Genomic DNA, 19,229 nt, shown 5'->3' with positions numbered 1-19,229 from the left:
TGGCAGCTTAGAGTTGAAGGGGCTGCTTTACCCCGCTGCTTTTGTCGAATGAATGTCAAATCAGTGCACAGTGATGTTTGCAGAGTGTCTTAGACCTTTCATGGGGCTTTCCGGTTCTCACTGCCAGGACTGTTTCTGTTAATAGTCCTAGGCGTTCCCACTTTGAACTGCCCTCCTACCACACACAAATCCCCAAATCCTCCTGACAGGGCATCTGCACTGTGTCCCGCCTGCTCTGTGGACCTCAATTCTCTGCTCGCTTTTCCTTTGACTGCTCTGCCTGCCTCTGGTGACCCCCAGGGTCTTATCTTGTCCTCTGGAGGTATGCTAAGTGTTGTACCAGCCTGCCTGTTGGCCTGGCCTGTTTTCTCTCACTGCCAGTACCTCTTGGATTCCAATTCCAAACATGGTATCCCTCTGGGGTCACCCTTTCTTCCGGTGCCAAGAGAACATGCATTCCAAATGGAACCCAAGTGTGTCTCTCCTGCTGGCTCTCACTCCTCAGTCTGCTTGGGAACAACAGAGAGCAGGCTGTGGCTTCGTCGTCCTGTGCTACTGAAGTTTCTGGTGTTGTGGTCCTACTTTCTCTGAGGACAATGTATGCCTTTTGCTGAAAACTAAAGGTGAAGAGCATTCTAAGAAAGCCGGAGCCAAAGAAGTTTGCCAGAGTGCTGCAGGGAGGACGAGAGTGGTGCTGAGAGAGGGAGAGAGAAGAAAAAACATCCCGAACAACAAACAGGTTTTCAGTCTTCCATGAAGCGTACTATGTTCTGGCATTCTTTCTCAGAGCCACCAGAAGCAATCCTGTCAGCAAAGGTCGAGTTGGTGGTGAGAAGCCACCGGGGAGTCCAGGTTGCTTGATTTTTTTTCTTCCACTTTCCTTTGTGGAGAGGCCTGGAGAGTCTTTGAGAGCCCCAAAGATGAGTCCCAACAGCAGCGCGCTGGGTCAGCTCCTCTGGCGGGGGCCAGTGTGCAGTAGCTGGAAGCAGGATATGGAAGGTGCCGTCTACCACCTTGCCAGCTGCTTCTTGCTCATGGGTTTCATGGCAGGCAGTGGGGTGTACGGCTGCTTCTATCTTTTCGGCATCCTGGGCCCAGGCTACCTGTGCTGTGTGCTGTGGGGCTGGTTTGATGCCTGCGGGCTGGACATCGTCCTTTGGAACTCCCTGCTGACCGCGGCTTGCCTGCTTCAACTGGCGCATTTGGTGTATCGCCTCCGGGTGAATACCCTCCCCGAGGAGTTCAACCTCCTCTACAAGACGCTGTGCCTGCCCCTGCAGGTGCCCCTGCAGGTCTACAAGGAAATTGTCCACTGCTGCCACGAGCAGGTCTTGACACTGGCCACGGAGCAGACCTATGCCGTGGAGGGTGAGACACCCATCAACCGCCTGTCCCTGCTCCTCTCTGGCCGGTAAGCTACTCTGTGTTGTCAGTGCCTGGAATTCCCCCGGCCCACACTTCCCATGTCCTAGTGTCCCTTTCCATTTCGTGTCCCCTTTCGTCGAGGGAAGGATGTGGCAAGTCTAACAAACCCAAATAGACTTTTCTAGGAGTGACTTTGCTTCCTCTTTCTTGACACTTTCCAAGAGGAAACTAGATCACGGGGCATCTTCCAGGCTATCAAGGATAACTATGTTCACTTGCTAGTGCAAAGTCTGATGAGGCCAGACCTGAAACACCCCCCCGCATACACACACACACACACACACATGCACACACACACACACACACATGCACACACACACACACACCCTAATGTGTAATGCCCCAACCTCGCTGTGACCTTTAGGAAACTGACAATTTCAGTAAGATTGATTTCTTCCTTTCATATAAGCATTTAACATTTGCTAAGCACCAACTGTGTCCAGGAAATAAACCCAGAAACAGGAGGCTTGCCATGACCCCTGTTTCCTGCCAGGGCCTCGAGGAAGCACCCTGTTGTATCTGAGATCTCCTATACAAGCCTTGGAGGACACCCCATGTACTGGCAGCTACAAAGAGAAAATAGCTCTGTCTTATTTCCAGTCCGATTGTCCTACTGAGAGTCCGTACTGTAATCTGAGGGCCCTGTGGTGACAGAGGAGCAGTGAGGCCCACAGATTTCCCACTGGGGATTTAGTGGAGACATGTGCCTCAGAGGAAGAGTGACAGCTGGGCGTTGGCTGACTTTAGGACCAAAGTGTGTCCACTTAGCCTGCATGACAGCAGTGGTCATGGCTGTTTAATGAGAAAACACCATGGGCTCTGCATGTCACACTTCACAGCCATTTGCATCCTTTGAGATGCTGCCTCATGGCACTTGACCATAGGCACTCCCTCCTGTCACCTTGCTGGAGATCACGTGTGGCTAAAAATGACGGTAATCAGAGCGTTCTAGAAGGCAAAGGGAAGAGGGGAATGGAAGGAGGAGGGGAAGAAGGGAAAGGGAAAGGGAAAAAGAAGGGAGGGGAAAGGGAACAAGGGAAGGGAAGGGAAGGGAGGAGAGATGGGGGGAGAGGAGGACAAACTAAGATGGCCATCTACACAGTGGGGAAAGGCCTCTGATGATGGCGGGACAGCTAAGGTCAAAGTCATAACACACATTTATGTCTGACTTTATAGAATACAAATTGTTATGTAGACTTCGGTTTTCTGTTTTTCTGGACTCAGAAGACAAGGGTTGACTGGGTTATGAAGGGGGAGTTTTTATGGGGAGATGAGCAAACGCAGCAATCTGTAGACAAGCGTACACGGTGACTGTTGTCTGGTGTTTACCTCATAGCTGCATGCTTCTAGGACTAACAGTGAATGTGGGGACTTCTTCATTCATGGGGTCCACGCTGTTTGCTCCTCATGGCTCCTCTGTTGGGCTGAGGGGACTGAGGCTAATAAAGAACGGCTTCTCCTTGCCTGGTGTTCACTTAGCAGAAACACAGTTACCATATAGTTCTGATGTCTTGTATAAGGCAGATTTACTGTGCACTTGTATCAGCCTGTGCCCTTGACAAGAGGGAAAGTAAAGCTTGCCTTTCCACAGAGCTTTTTCTGCTATACTTAGGCACCAAGAGGTAGAAAGCAGGCCATTTTGAGTTTTCTCTAGGTTTTCAAGGTTTGGAGTAGGGTTTTGTCACTGTTCTTTTTGACTGTCCTCTTTCCCTGTCATTCGTCTCAGCTTTGCTGGAGGGACAAGAGGGAACAGGCCTCTAGCTGGTGGCTGGGCTCTGGATTTAAGAGGGAGTGACTGCATCTGGGTAAGTGCAACATGGATGCCTCCCAGTCACAGAAAAGACTCCTTCTGGGCCAGGAAGTGCAGGCCTCTTATGCAGACCTCCCTGTCTTATGTGGAAGGTCACCCGGAGACCTTGGCTCCAATCCTGGAAGCCTTTTCATTTGGTTTTAACAAGGGCAGCCAGTCACCGCTTCCAATATTCTGAGAACAAAGTGACTTCCTCAAAACCTGTCACCCGGCTAAACTATACTTACTCTTTCAGTTTCATTGCCGATGACATGTACCAACTCCCACGTGTACAGCCCTCTGAACAGGTGACTGGCTGCCACCTGTGTGACCAGGGAGGACACCAATGACGAAAGAGACACCGAGGAAAAGCCACCTCAGTTTGGCTTGCTGCCTGGTTCTACGTTATACAGACAGAGTCACATCTTGGTGAGGTGCTTTGGGAACCAGCTTCCGTCCCTGAAGAAATGATGAGGAGAAATGATATATATTACAGGCTTCCTTCTCTCTTTCTGTCTTCTTTCCTTAGAGAGGCTTTTTTTAGGTTTTAATCTCTTCACACACACACACACACACACACACACAAATCTTTGTCCATCATTTCTTCCTTCTTTCCTTCCTTCCCTCCTTCCTTCTATTTTTCCCTTCCTTCTTTGTACATTAAGAGTAGTAAAACTCCTGATGCAGATGTGACAAGCGTTGTCTTGAACTCGTGGAGCTTAAGACAATAATAACTGTGTGCCAGCGTGATTAATCATGGACATGGCCTTCTCAGCGAGAGATACTTAGTATAATGAGAGCATGTAAGCTGTGGATCTTCCTTTTCTGGGAGGTCAGACAGACTCCTGCAAGGAATCAGCCCAGCCGTGAGGGAAACTGGTCTAGCTGAAGATAGACTGTGTGGCGGCCCCTCGGTAGGAGGACACGTTGTCCGGGCAGCCTGTATAGATTTTTCTAGTCTTGTAGTGAGTGTGTTTCTGCCATCAGGGGCGGACTCTGTGATTAGCTTGGTTTGAGAGCTTTCTTCTTTGGGTGATTATATAATAGGTAATTACTTAATGACTAGTAATAGTCTTCAATAATTTGTATGGTCATGCATGTACCTAGGCATTCATTGAGAGGAGACTTATGGGTGCTAATGTTCCATTGACCAGAACTTAACCCCTTGACTAAACCTAGCAGCAAAGGCTATAAGAAGGCATAGACTTAGCCGTGAAGCCACATATCCAGCTGGACCTCTAGCAGCACGGAGGAGGAGAAGCAGAGAGTGTTTAAGAGCAGGCTCTCATTACATTAACAGATCTCTGTCCACCTCCATCCTTTCGTGCTCATCAGTGGCCTGCTAACCCTGCAGCGCTCACATGAACGTCATCCTTGAGAAGCCTGCTCCCTGCACAGAGCCAGGCTCTTTGTCTCTTCCTCCTGTGAGCCTGCTCTACCCCAGTACTCAGCACACTGACTTGAACTTGTTACTTATGTGCTCGAGTCTTCCACTCAGCTGTGAACCTCTCGAAGGCAAGGGCCAGATTATACCCCTCTCAGTAGCCCCCAGTGTTCAGGAAGACGGGAGGTTCTGTGAATGTTGGTTTAGTTAGAAAATTTTCAGAAGTGACAGCAGGCCAGCTCCTTCCATGTGGTGTGTGCGCCACTGAGGTGCGCTTGTCTCTTTGCGTCTCCGCCCGATGTAACCCGCTTGAAAAGAGAAGGCAAATGTGAATGCCTGGGTTTTCTGGGAAACTGGGGGAAAGACCCTTACGGGATCTTGATCTCTGTCTAGATGCTACATCACATCCCCAAACCACTCTCTTTATCCAGGCGTACTGCTGTTGGGCAGGTCCCTTCTCTGCAGAAGCCAAGCGCCCGTATGATGCTGGCCATAAGGCTAGACGAGACAGCAAGCAGTATGGGTGGGGTTGCTAACCCTGAGCTGGAAAACACACCTGAGGGAATAAGAAAGGCCAAAGCATTTGCTTAACTTGTTGGTAGTATGGAATAATTATATCCATAAATTTTTAAAAATTAATTAGAATTCTTGGCTGGAGCCACAGAAACCCACTCTGTCTAGTTGTTGCCCTTTAGAAAAAGCAAATGACTTCTTTTGAAACTTAAAGAGAGACATACAGCCTGGCCTCAGGCTAGAAGAACATAAAATCATGTCTGTTGGAAATTCTGTATGACTTTAGGTTCTCCTTCCCTGTGGCCCTCTGGAGAACATCCTTGTGTAAAGTCTGAATTCCATTATATGAGAGACAAGGTTTTAATACCTGAATACAGGTTGAACCAATGTCTGGTAGTTGTCTCTGTTGGAAGCACAAGTCATAGTGACTTCACCACAGTTCCAAAGTCTCACAGATGGGGTTGAAATGTCGCTGGGCTAGGTGTGCATCCCAGGACTGTCCACTGAATGAGGTACCTGGATTCTCATTTCCTTATGGATGCTGACGGTTCAGAAAGGTGATGTTGAAAGTGTCCACCACCACCTACGAAAACCAGTAAGATGACATCGTGGTGAGAACACAGAATCTCGGTTTTGTTTCCTGCTAGCCATATGACCTTAAGGTTTCCTTACCATCTTTGTTCTTGGCTGTAAAACAGAGGGTGGGGCGGGGGAGGGAACCAAACGGTCCACCTTGCCTTGCCGTGATGACTAAAGGGGCAGGCACACGTGGAGCATCTTTTCGTCTCTCACACACTCTTCTTTCCCTTGCAAACGTGTTCTGTCCTCAGTACTGCTGCTCATGTAGCCTGCTGGACAGAGGGCAGCATCCCGGTAGGGCAGCATCTTCCGTGGCAATGTCACCATTCTACATCCACACTGTGCAATGCGGCAGTCACAGACCGCACACAACCACAGACCGGAGCACCTGGGTTTGATCAGTGTGACGGAGGAACTGGACTGTTAACTGTATTTAGTTTTAATGGACGTCGATCTTAATTGAAATAGCCACATGTGGTTAGTGGACAGCGGAGCCACAACCCAGTGGTTTGCGTCCTGGACACATAGTGGACTCACTGAGGAGATTCTTTTTTTGTGGCTTTAAACATATTGTTTTGACTGATTCTTTGGGAATTTCACATTAAGGGCCCCAATCCCACTCATTTCCCAGTCTCTCCATATCTGTCCTTCACCCTTGTAGCATTGCCATCCAAAGGAAAACTAAAAAATAAATAAATAAAATAAAACAAAAAATAGCAATACAGACAACAACAAAAAATCCACTTCATTCCTCCTATTTCTCACCTTCTGGGGAGATTCTTAAACTACTAGTGTCCAGACCTCACCCTCAGACATGTTTCTTATTGCTTTGGAATAAGGCCCATGCCCAAGGCACTTTTCAAGAGGTTTTCCTTCCTTCCTTCCTTCCTTCCTTCCTTCCTTCCTTTTTTCCTTCCTTTTTCTCTTGCTTCCTTCCTCCTTCCCTCCCTCCCTTCCTTTTCTCCTCCTCTCCTTCTTTGTTGTTGTTGTTGGTGGTGGTGATGGTGGTGGTGTGTGTATGTATGTCAATTCTAGAGTTTTGGAAGTTGCTTACAATGTAATTCTTACTTACTTAGGTAATATTATATCCTTCTGGAGTCTTTGATGGAGTTGAAGATTAGATAGTTATAGTTTTCCTTAGTTATATAAAAGATAAAATAGATATAAATATTGTAACTGTAATTCTTGCTTGATATCTGTTTTTTATATATAATTTTACTATGTTAAAGTTAAAACCTTCCTTTTTGTTTAGACAGAAAGGGAGAGGTGATGTGGGATTCCCCTCTGTATGCTGTAAATATTTTATTACCATTGGTTAATAAAGAATCTGCTTTGGGCCTATGGCAGCGCAAAATAGAACAAGGCAGAAATTACAAGCAGAGATAGAGGAGGAAAAAAGGCAGAATCAGGGAGACAACAATATGGCCACTCCTATCTCCCCAGAACTTTACCGGTAAACCACAAGCCTCATGGTAAAATATAAAACAATAGGAATGGGTTAATTTAAGATGTAAGAGTTAGTTAACATTTTTAAATATTTATTTATTTATTTATTTATTTATTATGTATACAATATTCTGTCTGTGTGTATGCCTTCAGACCAGAAGAGGGAACCAGACACCCATTACAGATGGTTGTGAGCCACCATGTGGTTGCTGGGAATTGAATTCAGGACCTTTGGAAGAGCAGACAATGATCTTAACCTCTAAGCCATCTCTCCAGCCCCTAAGAGTTAGTTAATAAGAAGTCTGATCTAATAGGTTGAGCAGTGTTTTAATTAATATAGTTTCTGTGTAATTATTTTGGGTCTGGGTGACCAGGAAAAGAACAAGTAGCCTCTACCTACACTCCCCCAATTCCCAGGACTCTAGTTCTGCAGTCTGGAGTAGAGAGCCATGCATGGTGGGGAGGAGAAGGGCCGTGATAGCCTGCTTTCTGTGTTTCATTGGGTCACATCTGCTTTAGCTAGGTGTTTCTGCTGGAGGATTTGAGCCAATCACCATAAGTGACTTCGGTAGAGGGTATAGAGCAGTGATTACCCTTTCCCAGACAGTGTCTTCTTTCCTTTCGTCAGGGTTCGAGTGAGCCAGGATGGGCAGTTTCTGCACTACATCTTTCCGTACCAGTTCATGGACTCCCCCGAATGGGAATCGCTGCATCCTTCCGAGGAGGGGACCTTCCAGGTAACAAGGAGCCCGACGGCAGCACTGCTCACCTGCCACTGCACGCCCCAACATCGCTGCCTCCCTCTTTCACATCTGCCCTTGGGCCATCACCAGATGTGATGCTAAGAGGGGGTGGGGTCATGACCCCTGCCTTCTGAGGAGAAGAGTGCCTACGCTCCCGCTCCCGGGTCTGGGGAACAGGGAAGGGTGGTATTGGTCCCTGACCGGCAGTCATGTCGCGCATGTGCCTACAAACTTTCCAAAAGACTAACGCCTAGAAAAAATAGATTAAAAAAAAAAGCCCATCCTACATAGGATCATGGAAACTCCTAGAACCCCCTGGTTGTAGCTCCAGCTCTCCTGGTTCACGCTGCTCATTCTAGCTCTGCTGAACACCGGTACCCATATACCTTGACCCTGCTATGGCCTCTTTATCTGAAATACATTTTCACTTCTAAATGAGCCACCATGCTCTCCAGGACTCTTCTATGAGGGTCACTCAGGCTCACCTTTCCGCCTCCATGTCCATAGCTTACTGCAGCCACCCGCCAGCTCGAGTTCTTCCCTTCCTTCATGCTGGCCTGGTGCACATTGCTGTCTATTCTAATGACACAGAGACAGCTCCATCTCTCCGTCTCTGACCCTATCTCTGTCTGTATCTGTCTCTGTCCCCACACTTCAAAACACAGTCCCAAGAACACAGTTTTTCCTGAACAGGTTGGTGTCTCAGAAGACTCAACGGGTCACTCACACCCATGAGGCCACAGGGATCCTGACCACTCAGCTCCTACTGACCTCTGTGCAGCTGTTCACATTTGTGGTTCCGGGTTGCCGACGGCTAGAATGTGACACACACTGCAAATTGTATTGCCTTGCTGAGTCACACAAATTGCTAGACCGGGTAATACTGTTACTGTCTAACAGATAACCCATCTCTGATTCCAAAGCATCGTGCACCCAGCCAGAAAGCGACAAAGCCAAAAAGGAGCCTGCTCTTACTGTCTGTCTCTTTTCTCTGAGAAATGAAAGCGCCATCATAGGAGTGGTTCACTCAGCCCTCTTAGGGACTCTGCTAGGCAGTTTGCTGGTCCTAGGATCTGTGGATCTTCTGTGATGTCTACCAGAGAGTCCTCTAGCCAGCATATGAGCTAACCCCGGAACAGACACATGCCAGGCAATGCCACTGTCTGGGCTGGCTTCTGTCCTAATCCTAGCTCTGTGGTGATATTGTCAAAGAGGCAGTCTTGCCGCCATTGCCAGGGCCACTAGCCACTGACTCCCTCCAATCAAATAATTTTTGTCCCATCCCCACCCTCTCTGCCTCACCCAGAGGCATTCTCTGGGAACTCCCTCAGGCCAGGAGAATGACAGAAGAGCTTAGGGCTGGAGCCAGCCAGACCAGGCTACAGCAATGACAGGGAGGAGCAGGTGGGTCGTACTCCAGAGGAAAGACTGTTACCCCAGATGGCCTCTCGGCCTGGAATGTAAGCATGCTCATATTCCTCCCTTTTATATCTTCTGTGTATGCCTCATTTAGAAGCAAATGGATCCACACCCTTGCTATTGGCTGTGTAAAATCCCATTTCCTCTTTGCAGGTATCAGGTGTTGTTGGGTTATAGTTCGTCTTGATCTTGCCTCTTACCTAGCTTTGTTGACTGGAAGAGCAATTCTAGGGACTGCTTACATCACAGCTTACAGCAAATTTAACCCAAATCTCAGCGTCCTGTCACACTTTTCAACAGTTCAGTCTCCCCAGATCTGCTGGCTGGTGGCACAGTGACACTTCCATTATTCACCAAGAGCGGAGCACGGCACAGCCCGCAGAATTCATCACCAGGTCTGTGTCCTGTTTCGCCGGACCTCTGTCTTAATTATATATGTTCTCACAAAGAAAAGGCTTTGTGCTTATCAAAACTTTGTTACAGACAACCCTGGATGCATGTGGGAACCAATAAAAAGGTAGGTTTCTGGAGGTTAAGAGCCTGGTGCAGTAGGGAAACGCTTGCTGTGCAAGCACGAGGGGCTGAATTAGGATCATCAGCACCCAACAGAAAGCAGGACATAGTGACGTGTGCCTGGAACCCCAGCACCGGGCAAGGCAGAGACAAGCAGATCTGGGGGGCTTGCTGGCCCGCCAGTCCAGTTGAATGTCAAGTGCGAGGTGTAGCCTCAAAAAATATGATGTAAAGCAATAGAGAAGGTACCAGAAGTCAGCTTCTGCCTCCACATGTACATGCACAGGCCAGCACACCCACATACATACATGCCCATACATACCCCCTAACATACACATACACACATACCCCCAACACACACACACACACACATACACACACACACACAAAAGAAAGTAGATTTCCAGAGAACCTTCAGAGAAGAACTTTTTAAAAAGATTTGGTTTTAGTTGTATGTGTATGTGGTGGAAGAGGTATATGCACGTAGGTGCAGCACCCTGGAAGGCCAAAAGAGGGCATCAGCCAAAATTACAGGCTGTTGCTGTTGTGAGTGGCCTGACCTGAGTTCTGGGAGCAAAGCTCTGGTCCTCTGGAAGAGCAGGAAGTGCTCTTAACTACTGAACCATCTCTCCAGACTCTAAGGAAGGACTTTACGAAATGATACTGGGTTGTTTGGCTGCATACAAGACTGTTCATCTTCACTTGAATCATTTGTTCCTTTCAGAGACGCTCTTGAGGAACTTGGTATATGTTAGCACTGATGAAAGGGTTTGGAAAACATCAATGGACAGCACACATCCTGCCCTTATGCAAGCTGCATTCTAGCAGGAGAGGCAAAAATAAACCCTCGATATAGCAAACAGATGAACATATTGGAGAACAGTAACTGCTGATTAAAAGAGCAGCAGAGAATGCAGCGTACGGTTACAGTTTAAGTAGCAGTGCTCATGGGTGCCCTGTTGTTAAACAGGTGACCGCTGAGTAAGGGCTTGCGAGGGGACAGTGTGCACTCTGGTCCTCTAGGAGACCGTGGAGAGAACACGGTCCTCTCCTAAAGTCCTGAGGGAGAACTGCAGGCTTCAGGTACAGAAAGGGGAGCACTGAGAGGTGGGGTACAGCTAGCAGGAGAGGAAGCTGCAGATTGCATAAGGGCCAGCACATATGTTTTCTAGATGGAGCCCGAAAGGTTAATGAATGCTTATTGAAGAAGGAGGCTTCTGACTTTCTGACCTGAGCGCTAGAAGGGTGGGGTGGCTGCAGGCGGAGCTTGCCAGAGCGGGAGAAGTGCATCTTGGGATGTGTTCAGTTTGCTTCATATTGGACAGTGGGGGTGTTGCAAAGGCAGCTGGAATAGTCGAGTCTGGAATCCAGGAATGAGGTCTGGGCTTGAGAGATACATTTGGAAACGGGTTTTATACAGGTAAGACTAAAAGCCATTGGGTGGGATAGCATTGCATAGTGAATGCAAGCATAGAGAAGTGGTCAAGAATCTGACCTCTTCTGTGAAGTTGGGGAGAAAAGGAAGAGACAGAAAGTGAACCTGAGGAGAAGTCAGGAGGTCTTCCTAGGAGTGTTTGGCACCCCAGAACCCCACAGAGACAGTGTGCCAAAGAGAGGTGATTTGGCAGAGCGCAGCTGGCCTGTGAGAGCAGCAACTGAGAGGTCACAGGGTGTCTTGATTGACAGGAACAATGATTGACAGTCTTATTTGCCAAAGAGCAAGTCAGAAGAAAGGAGACAGTACATATAGACAGGTTTCTGTGGAGTTTGCTAAGATGGGGCATGAATATAATGGTAGCCATGAAAGTAAGATGAAGAAAAGGAGTTTCATATTTTATCCTTTATTTTAATGAAAGCAATAACAACCTACACAAGGGGAAAAAGCCCATAATCTCTGTGTCTGGCCATACAGACATTGACGTCATCCACGTTAGGACATCATCAGGCGCATCTGCCCTGTGGTTGGCACCGTGTCTTTTGTCCTGGGACTTTCTGTCCAGGACATATGAGGCAGAGGCTATGACTGAGTGTGACAGATTGTGAGTGTTCTCTTCAGGACTCTCTCAAAGAGGCGGCATGCCTGGGCATAGTTATTTAACGGAAACTACACAGCTGGTGAAGGGTCAGGCTGAAACCAGCGACCAGCCCCTGGCCTGATGACTAATTTAGCTAGGGCCCTGGTCTAACAGATGAGACAGGGGGCTGTGGGGAGCAGGAAGTGGAGGAGGGGCTCAGCAGACACTGAGGAGGAGAGGAGAGGGATGGGAGGTAGTGTCTTTTTAGAAGATTTATTTTATTTTTAGTTTGTATGTTTGTGCGTTCACGTGCGTGTCCACCCCCCCCCCACAGAGGCCAGAGGCTTTAGACCCATTGGAGCTGAAGTTATAGGCAGTTGTGAGCTGATCGATGTGAGTGCTGGGAATCAAACTTAGGGTCCTCTGTAAGAACATCAAGTGCTCTTAACCCACTCAACCATCTTTCTGGCCCTGAAAGGCACGAGTTCAAGGGGTTGTATATAATCTCTAACAGAGAATGCTTCAAAAGCCAACACCACATTTCATAGTCAGTATAAGGCGTCAACAGAGTGCCTGGCACATAGTCACAGTTCAGTAAAGGTTAGCCGCCATGTCCCTCCGTCTCCACTCACAAACACACCCTAACCCTGCCAGCCCAAGGGTTGTGTCAACCAGATCGTTACAAATTGTCTAAGTTTATCCCCTTCTCGATACTATCCTTGGAATGATTCCACTTTAGCCTTAGCTTTGCTACTCATCTTTGGTTTTGGTTTTGAGACAGGATCTCACTGCATAGCTCAGACTATCCTAGAACTCACTGTGTACCGGATCCATTGCCTCCACCTTCGGAGTGCTGGGTTGTAAGGCATGAGCCACCATGCCTAGATCATCATTTTAACAAGGATTATGGAGGCCCACTGTGTGCCAAGCACACGGTGTTGCTGCTCTTTCCTGCTGGCATAATCTGATTTGCATCCAGGGCACAGTGACTATGCAGACATTCCCAGGCCCTTAAATAAATAACCGAAGAAGGGGGCCTGTTCCGTTCTGGTTGTGAGTTCTTTTTCTGTCTCTATTCGTTCTTGAGTCATGAGATCCTTTCGGTTTGTAACCAAGTTAAGAACAGATTTGGGTACCTGAACCCCAGTGCTCTGTCCCTCTGATACATCTTGGCTTGATACTTGCTTGATCTGTAGCCTTGTCCCTTGATAAACGTTTTCCTCATCTCTTTGGAGGTGATGGTTGAGTGAGCACCAGGCTGTCCCCAGCTCCTGACACAGGGCATGCACATCACAGCACACACAAGAAGCTTGTACCTGGACTTCCTCCCAGCTAGGCCGTAGAGTTACCCCAATCAAAATAGCCACCTGTGTCTCTGCATTTTAAATCTTTCTCTGCTACTAACCCCCCAGGTCACGCTGACTGCTGAGACCGAATGTAGCTACATTTCCTGGCCCCGGAAAAATCTCCACCTTCTTCTGAACAGAGAGCGATACATCTCCCGCCTCTTCTCAGCCCTGCTGGGCTATGACATCTCTGAGAAGCTCTACACGCTCAATGACAAGCTGTTCGCTAAGTTTGGGCTACGCTTCGACATCCGCCTCCCCAGTCTCTACCATGTTCTGGGGTCCTCAGCCTCGGATGGAGGACCCGAGTCTGAGAAGGATGAGGAAGAAGTCTTTGAGGCCGCCGTGTCCCCTGCGGAGGCCAGGCCCATCTGTATCCTGCCAACACCCCCTTGCTCCCCACCTCCAGCTCCGACCAACTTCCCTGTATCTCTGCCCCGGGCTAGGATGTCCAGACCTGACAGTGGCCCCCTGGGTGAGGACTCCACCAGTCTGGTGCTGGAGGATTTTGAAGAGGTTTCAGGATCAGAGTCGTTTATGGATTATAGGAGTGATGGGGAGTACATGAGGTGAGGGCGGAACTAACAGGGGCACAGACACCAGCTAAGGATCCCATGTAAGTATGCAGAGGCGAATGTGCCTGTTCCTGCCGCTGCTGGTCACAGCGGCCATCTTACGGCAGAAGCACTGCTTTTGAGTCCCGCCCAGAGGGCTCACTGCTCTAACCCAGCCCTGTGCTCACAGCCGGCGCACGCTTGCCTGGAGAATTTTCTAAACCTACTCACGGCGGGGTTACATTTCAGAGAATGGGTTGACTGACATTTATGGGCTGCTGATCTTTTGGGCGTGGGAGGGGCTAGATTTTGCTAACTGCTAACAGCACTGCTGAGACGAAGGAGGTTCTGTCTGTGGCATGCATTTCAACATGGTTCTCCCCGTGGGTTCCCTGGTGTACAGATGAGCTCTGGGGACGCAGAGTTAGTGAGACTTGACTAGGAAGGACTGTTCAAATCAAAGAGACTGGTGATGGCCGACACAGTTCTGGGAAGTAAATGGCCCTGTCTTGCTTTCCTCCTGCCCAGGGGCAGGCGTGCTGGTCACTCAGGCAGAGGTCTGGGCACTACTTTGATTTAAACATTACCACGACAGGTGTAGGACAGCCTGGTTTTCCCCAGCAGCCCACACGCGTGGGCAGTGGTCGTGGGCCGGGCCTGGACCCAGGTGAGCTCCCCGTGCTGACAGGATTTCCCTCCTAGGAGTGTGTGCCAGGAAGGCCGCGCTCCGCAGTTCTGGGAAGTCACTTTCATGTTCCTCTGATTGATCTTACAATGCTGTGACATTTTCCTCTGGTCTCTACCCAAATATAGTGGAGGCTTGGCTTTTCCTGAGGAAAACCCCACTCACTCTTCACGATCTAGAAGGTATTTTAAGTGACAGGGGAGCCACTGAAGGGACCTGTCGCTCTTTGGGAAGCACCGGCAGATTTGAGGAACTAGCCCAGTGCGGAAGGCCTCTGAGGCACACGGAGTGAGTGAGTGGATGCGTATTTCCAGAACAATCCGCATAGCAGGTGAAAGAGGCAAGAGAGGTGAAGGCCATGAAGACAGACATTGGCTTTAGAGATACAGACGTTGTCATCTCCCAGGGAGGAATTCCAGGGCTCTGAGACCCATGATAATTTAGTTTACTTTCCTGTTCCCTGGTCTCCCATTATCTTTCCGCACCTCCTGCTCCGTTCCCTTCCTTGCTGACCAGTGTGACCCCTGGGTGTCACATGCTGTCCAACCTGCCGCACTGCCTCTTTGGTTCACAGAGCTCTGACTGCTGCCCTTCTCATTCCTGACTCCTATTTGTCCCTGCTGTCTCAGTGTGTGGCTCGGTGTGTCCCTCTCCCTCTCCACCTGCCCGATTTCTCCTGCTTTTGTTTTTGTTTTAACTCTGTTATCCATGCCCTCTTGCCCAATCTCTGGCTTTGCTCTCTCTTCTCTTCCCTAAGCAACCTTGTGTCTCTGTTCATTTTGGATTTTAACTCCTCCAAGGTCGGTACCCATTTCTCTAAGGATAAAGAAAACCATTCAAATAAAGGCCCCCAGACATGAAAGGACAGGCGGCTTGGTAAATGAGGAGACTGGAGCTTTCGTGCCCAGCCCCTCAGCGAGGGACGTCAGGACAGAACAGACTGCGTGTCAGCGTTAGCATTCACCTCAGCAGGAATAATCTGAGGCCTCCTTTTCCGGGAGCCTAACTCACTTTGTAAAATCGCAGAGTGTCTTGGGGTCCCCGCAGGAGCTCCTCACAGTGTGATTCTCGGAGCAGGGGCGACCCATTGCTCCTACCAAGCTGGAATCCGATCAGCTTGCAGCCGTGAGCTCATTTCCTCCTCTAAGAATGATTCCAGTTGTCAGATCTTTCCCAGAACCACTGTTGGCCCCCAGATCCTCCTGCGTCTGTCCCTGTTATTTAAATAGCCGGGAGGAAGGAAACAGCAGGTGGCTTTTACTTTCAAACCACGGAATGTTCCCAAGGAGGTGAAAACATGGTCATAATTGGTCCTGTTTTAGGCAGCTTCCACGTGGCTGGCTGATTCTCCTTCCTCCCTGAAACCTACCCCACGGGAAAGGGCTGGTGGGGACAGCAGTTCAACAGCTCAGCAACAGATGGGACCCGGTGGAAGCGGTTTGGTTTCTGACAGCTGCCAGAATCCTCTCCCTGCCTCCTCGGTCGGCAGCCTGGGAAGAGGCTGAGAAAGAGACCACGCCCTGCTCCCCGAGCTTCTGAAGAACCGGGTAGCGCTCTACCTCCCACCGCCGTCACTTTGCCTTCAGACTCTTCCCTCAGAGGGAAAGCTGGTGACTGCCCATGCAAGCAGACAGCTCCTGAGCAGATTCCTGGGCAGACATTTGGTTCTTAGTAGGCTGGCAGGCTCGGGAGTCTCTCAGTGGCTGATCGGCTGGCAGACGCCCCTGTGTGGGTCAGGCCCAGGGAGGCAGTCACTCTCTGCACAGTTCTCAGGTCATTTTTTTTTTCAGTTCTGCACTGCAGGCCCCATCTTCATTTTGTGAAATGAAAGACGGGACGGTAGAAAGCCTGTTGAATTTCAGTATTGGGCTGGGGCTGTCTTTATCATCCCTGAGCCGCAAGTGGGAAACAGAATGCGTTCCTTTGAGCTTCCTGAAGTTGCGAGAGGAGGATAGAACCGTAGACGAAGAGAACAGGGATGGATAGCTTCAGAAGTGACCCCCGCCTGTCCCCCACCTGCATTTCATAATGAAAGAACTGAAAGACACAGCTGCCCATGGCCAGGCATTGGGCATGGGGTCCGCGAGGGGGGGGGGGGTCCGCAGGGGAAATGGAAACCCACAGGCTCCTGTGATACTGCACATGCCCCCTGGAGCCAGGTGCTGATACCCTTCTTCTGTTTCTCTCCACAGCTTTCAGAACTCTCCAGAACTCTTCTCAGGTTATGACCAGAGCACAGGCCCCTTTGGCTCCAACCCACACTCCTGAGCTTTAAGGATCACAGAGACAATGGCTTCTCTTCCAGATGTCTCCCTTCCGTGTTCCCTGGATGGCCACTTGTACTAACATCCCTCCTCTCATCCATCAGAAAGAGCTGGGGCAAGATGGGGAAACGGACATGCCATGCTAGTCCCACAACCGCGCCAAGGGTGACAGGAGGAAACTTGCCTTCACGAACCTTCCTCACGGGAGGAGGGTCCAGAGGCGGCGGCCTGACTCTATCTTCTATGGGCCATAGGACCTTGGCTGGGTACACAGCCTCTGAACCTGGGCTGTCAAGCGGGGCTATGAACTCACCTCACGGGGTCGCCGTGAGGATCCAGTGAGGTAGAGCTCCTATGACTGGGCATGGCCGCAAGCAGGCACCCACTAAAGCACGACACGCCTCTCCCAATGTTGTTGCTTTAAATTGTCTGTAAGGATCCACTGACTTCCTCCCGTGGGTATTTTTGGTTCCCAAATAAGTTTCTATTGAAGTAGAAAGCTTTAAACCCTAATATTTTCTTCAACTTTTACGTCCAAGATACAAATAACCATGTCCTGTTTATGAATCTAGTATTAGATAATAGTTCTTAGAAAAATTTTATAAATTTAACCAATTCGTTTTCCTTCCTTAAACATATAAAAGTGACTTACAAGTTGGATCTATCCTGCTCTCTTTTTATCTGATTATTTATTTTGATTGAGACAGCATCTGACTACCGTGCCTGAGATGGGTCTTGAATTGACAATCCTCCTGCCTCCCTTTCCTGAATGCTAGAACTGCGGTTGGACACCACCATGCTTTGCTGAATATATTCTACGTTGTTGTTCATTAAGAAGCTCAGTGTGTGCTCTGCTTACCTACTGCTGTGTAAAACCTATGTCCAATACAGCGGCTAAAAACTGGTGTAATCACTTGGTTTGCTGATGAAGTGGGACTAGCTGGGGCGGCTACGCGGTGCTTACCCAGCTCCGCGCTATCGCTCATGTGACTGCTTTCGCACACGCTCGGAGCGGACTCATCTCAAAGACCTCCTCAGGCAACTGTCTGGGGTGAAACTAGAAACCTCAAACAGCTGAGGATTAGCCAGCTGGGGACCCTCGCTCCATCGCCAGCAGTTGACTCTAGCTGACACGTAGCTCTCTAGTGTGTACCACGGTGTACTCATGCATTCTACTCCTGGTATGCGTTTGATTTGTTCCCATCTTGGCGTGATTAAAACAGTGTTCCTGTGGACATCTTTGTACAGATGCTTCGGTCCGCATACCTCTGCATTTCAGATACCTAGGAGTGGTACCCTCAAGGCACTGCTCAGGCATCCAGTGTATACATGTTCAACTACAGTGGATTCTGCCAGATGGTTTTCTTTTAGGTCATTTTCTTTTCTTTCATCTATATTTGGTTGTTCAAGTCTTGCTGTTATAGGGTCTTTAGGTTTTACTGGTGTCATGTTGCTCTTTGTGGTGTTGTGTGTGTTCTTACTTTGTCTACTCATCTTTTCCTCTAATAGGTGTAGTTGTGGCTGTCTGTGACTCTGGTGATTAATCTTCTAGGTGCCAGTGGATCCAGGGCTCAGATGGTTGTTCCTTGTGGTCCAGTCAGTGCCACGGTTCTAGTTATCCCACTGATCACTCCTTGTTCCTGGAGGTTCCTCTCCTGAGGTTTGCTCTGCTCTTGTGGAGCTTGCTGCCTCAGGCCTGCTCTGGTCTAGGTTGCTGGCTCAGACCCGTTTCTGTAAATTTCTCTGATCTGGATCTGTTTGTGCAGAGGTCCCTGGCTTGGGGTTGGTGCTGCAAAGGTCTCCGGCTCTGATCTACTCCCTTGGAGGTTCCAGATTCGGGTGCACTGGGACCCGCAGAGGTCCTGGCTCAGGCCTAGTTCCTTGGAGGTCCTAGACTCAAGCCCAGACTCACAGGGGTCCTGACTCAGGTCTACTCCCTCAAAGGTCCCAGATTCAGGCCTGAACCCACAGCTGTCTCTGGCTCTGGCCCACTCACTCAGCAGTTGCTCCCCTGTACCTGCTCCTGTGGAGTTAGCTGTCTCAGATCTGCGCTGGCCCAGATTGCTGGCTCAGTCCTGCCTCTGCAAACGTCCTTGGTCTGGATCTGCTCCTGTGGAGCTTTAGCCATTCTGAACAGAGGGAGGGAAGTCCCAGGTGGCCACCATCGCGTGAGAAGCATGGCGATCACAGTCCTCCTTCCAGATTGTTTTCTTAAGTGTTTTCTTAAGTGGTCGTAGCAACTTGCATTCTGCTCTCCAATGTTTGAGGCTCCCTCTCAGGTAGTTGTCATTATTATGTTGTTGTTGTTTTTTGTTTTCTAACCTTTGCCTTTGGGGCATGAATAAAACATTTCATTGTGGTGACAGTTTTCATTTTCCTGATGAATATTAAGGTTGAATACCTTTTTTTTTCTGTGCCCCCTTACTTGGCTAACCTGGAGGCTAGCAAACTTCAGCTATCTCCTGTCCCCACTCCCCCACCTCCCCACCCTTTCCTCAAAGCTGAACTAAGTGCTGGGACACCTGGCTTTATTACATGGCTGCTGTAATCCAAA

The 19,229-nt window shown here is 49.2% G+C and overlaps 1 protein-coding gene across 2 annotated transcripts; it reads left to right on the top strand.

Moving 5' to 3' along the window:
• The first annotated feature begins 483 nt into the window (after nucleotides 1-483).
• Popdc2 (popeye domain containing 2) lies at nucleotides 484-17,910 on the top strand. Of its 2 annotated transcripts, none has more exons than XM_041673441.1 (4): nucleotides 484-1,411; nucleotides 7,765-7,873; nucleotides 13,239-13,647; nucleotides 16,604-17,910. In XM_041673441.1, exons 1-4 carry the CDS (start codon nucleotides 921-923, stop codon nucleotides 16,684-16,686), a joined length of 1,092 nt encoding a protein of 363 aa, XP_041529375.1. In that variant the 5' UTR covers nucleotides 484-920; the 3' UTR covers nucleotides 16,687-17,910. The 2 variants fall into 2 exon arrangements, with proteins under 2 accessions (XP_041529375.1, XP_041529374.1); XM_041673440.1 differs by having other exon boundaries at nucleotides 13,239-13,788.
• The last annotated feature ends 1,319 nt before the right edge of the window (nucleotides 17,911-19,229 follow it).

Source organism: Microtus oregoni, unplaced genomic scaffold (genome assembly GCF_018167655.1).
Source record: "Microtus oregoni isolate MIOR12 unplaced genomic scaffold, Mior012 000023F_ref0000262, whole genome shotgun sequence".
Lineage (NCBI taxonomy): Eukaryota > Metazoa > Chordata > Mammalia > Rodentia > Cricetidae > Microtus > Microtus oregoni.
Note: the sequence above shows the minus strand (reverse complement) of the source record. Positions and strands in the feature narration are given on the sequence as shown.

What these genes read in the sequence shown, in the direction of transcription:
- Popdc2 (XM_041673440.1), top strand. Translation starts at nt 921, where the DNA reads ATGAGTCCCAACAGCAGCGCGCTGGGTCAGCTCCTCTGGCGGGGGCCA. An exon ending in TCCCTGCTCCTCTCTGGCCG is followed by an intron (nt 1,412 to 7,764) that starts GTAAGCTACTCT and finishes TCCTTTCGTCAG; the next exon opens with GGTTCGAGTGAGCCAGGATG. An exon ending in CCGAGGAGGGGACCTTCCAG is followed by an intron (nt 7,874 to 13,238) that starts GTAACAAGGAGC and finishes CTAACCCCCCAG; the next exon opens with GTCACGCTGACTGCTGAGAC.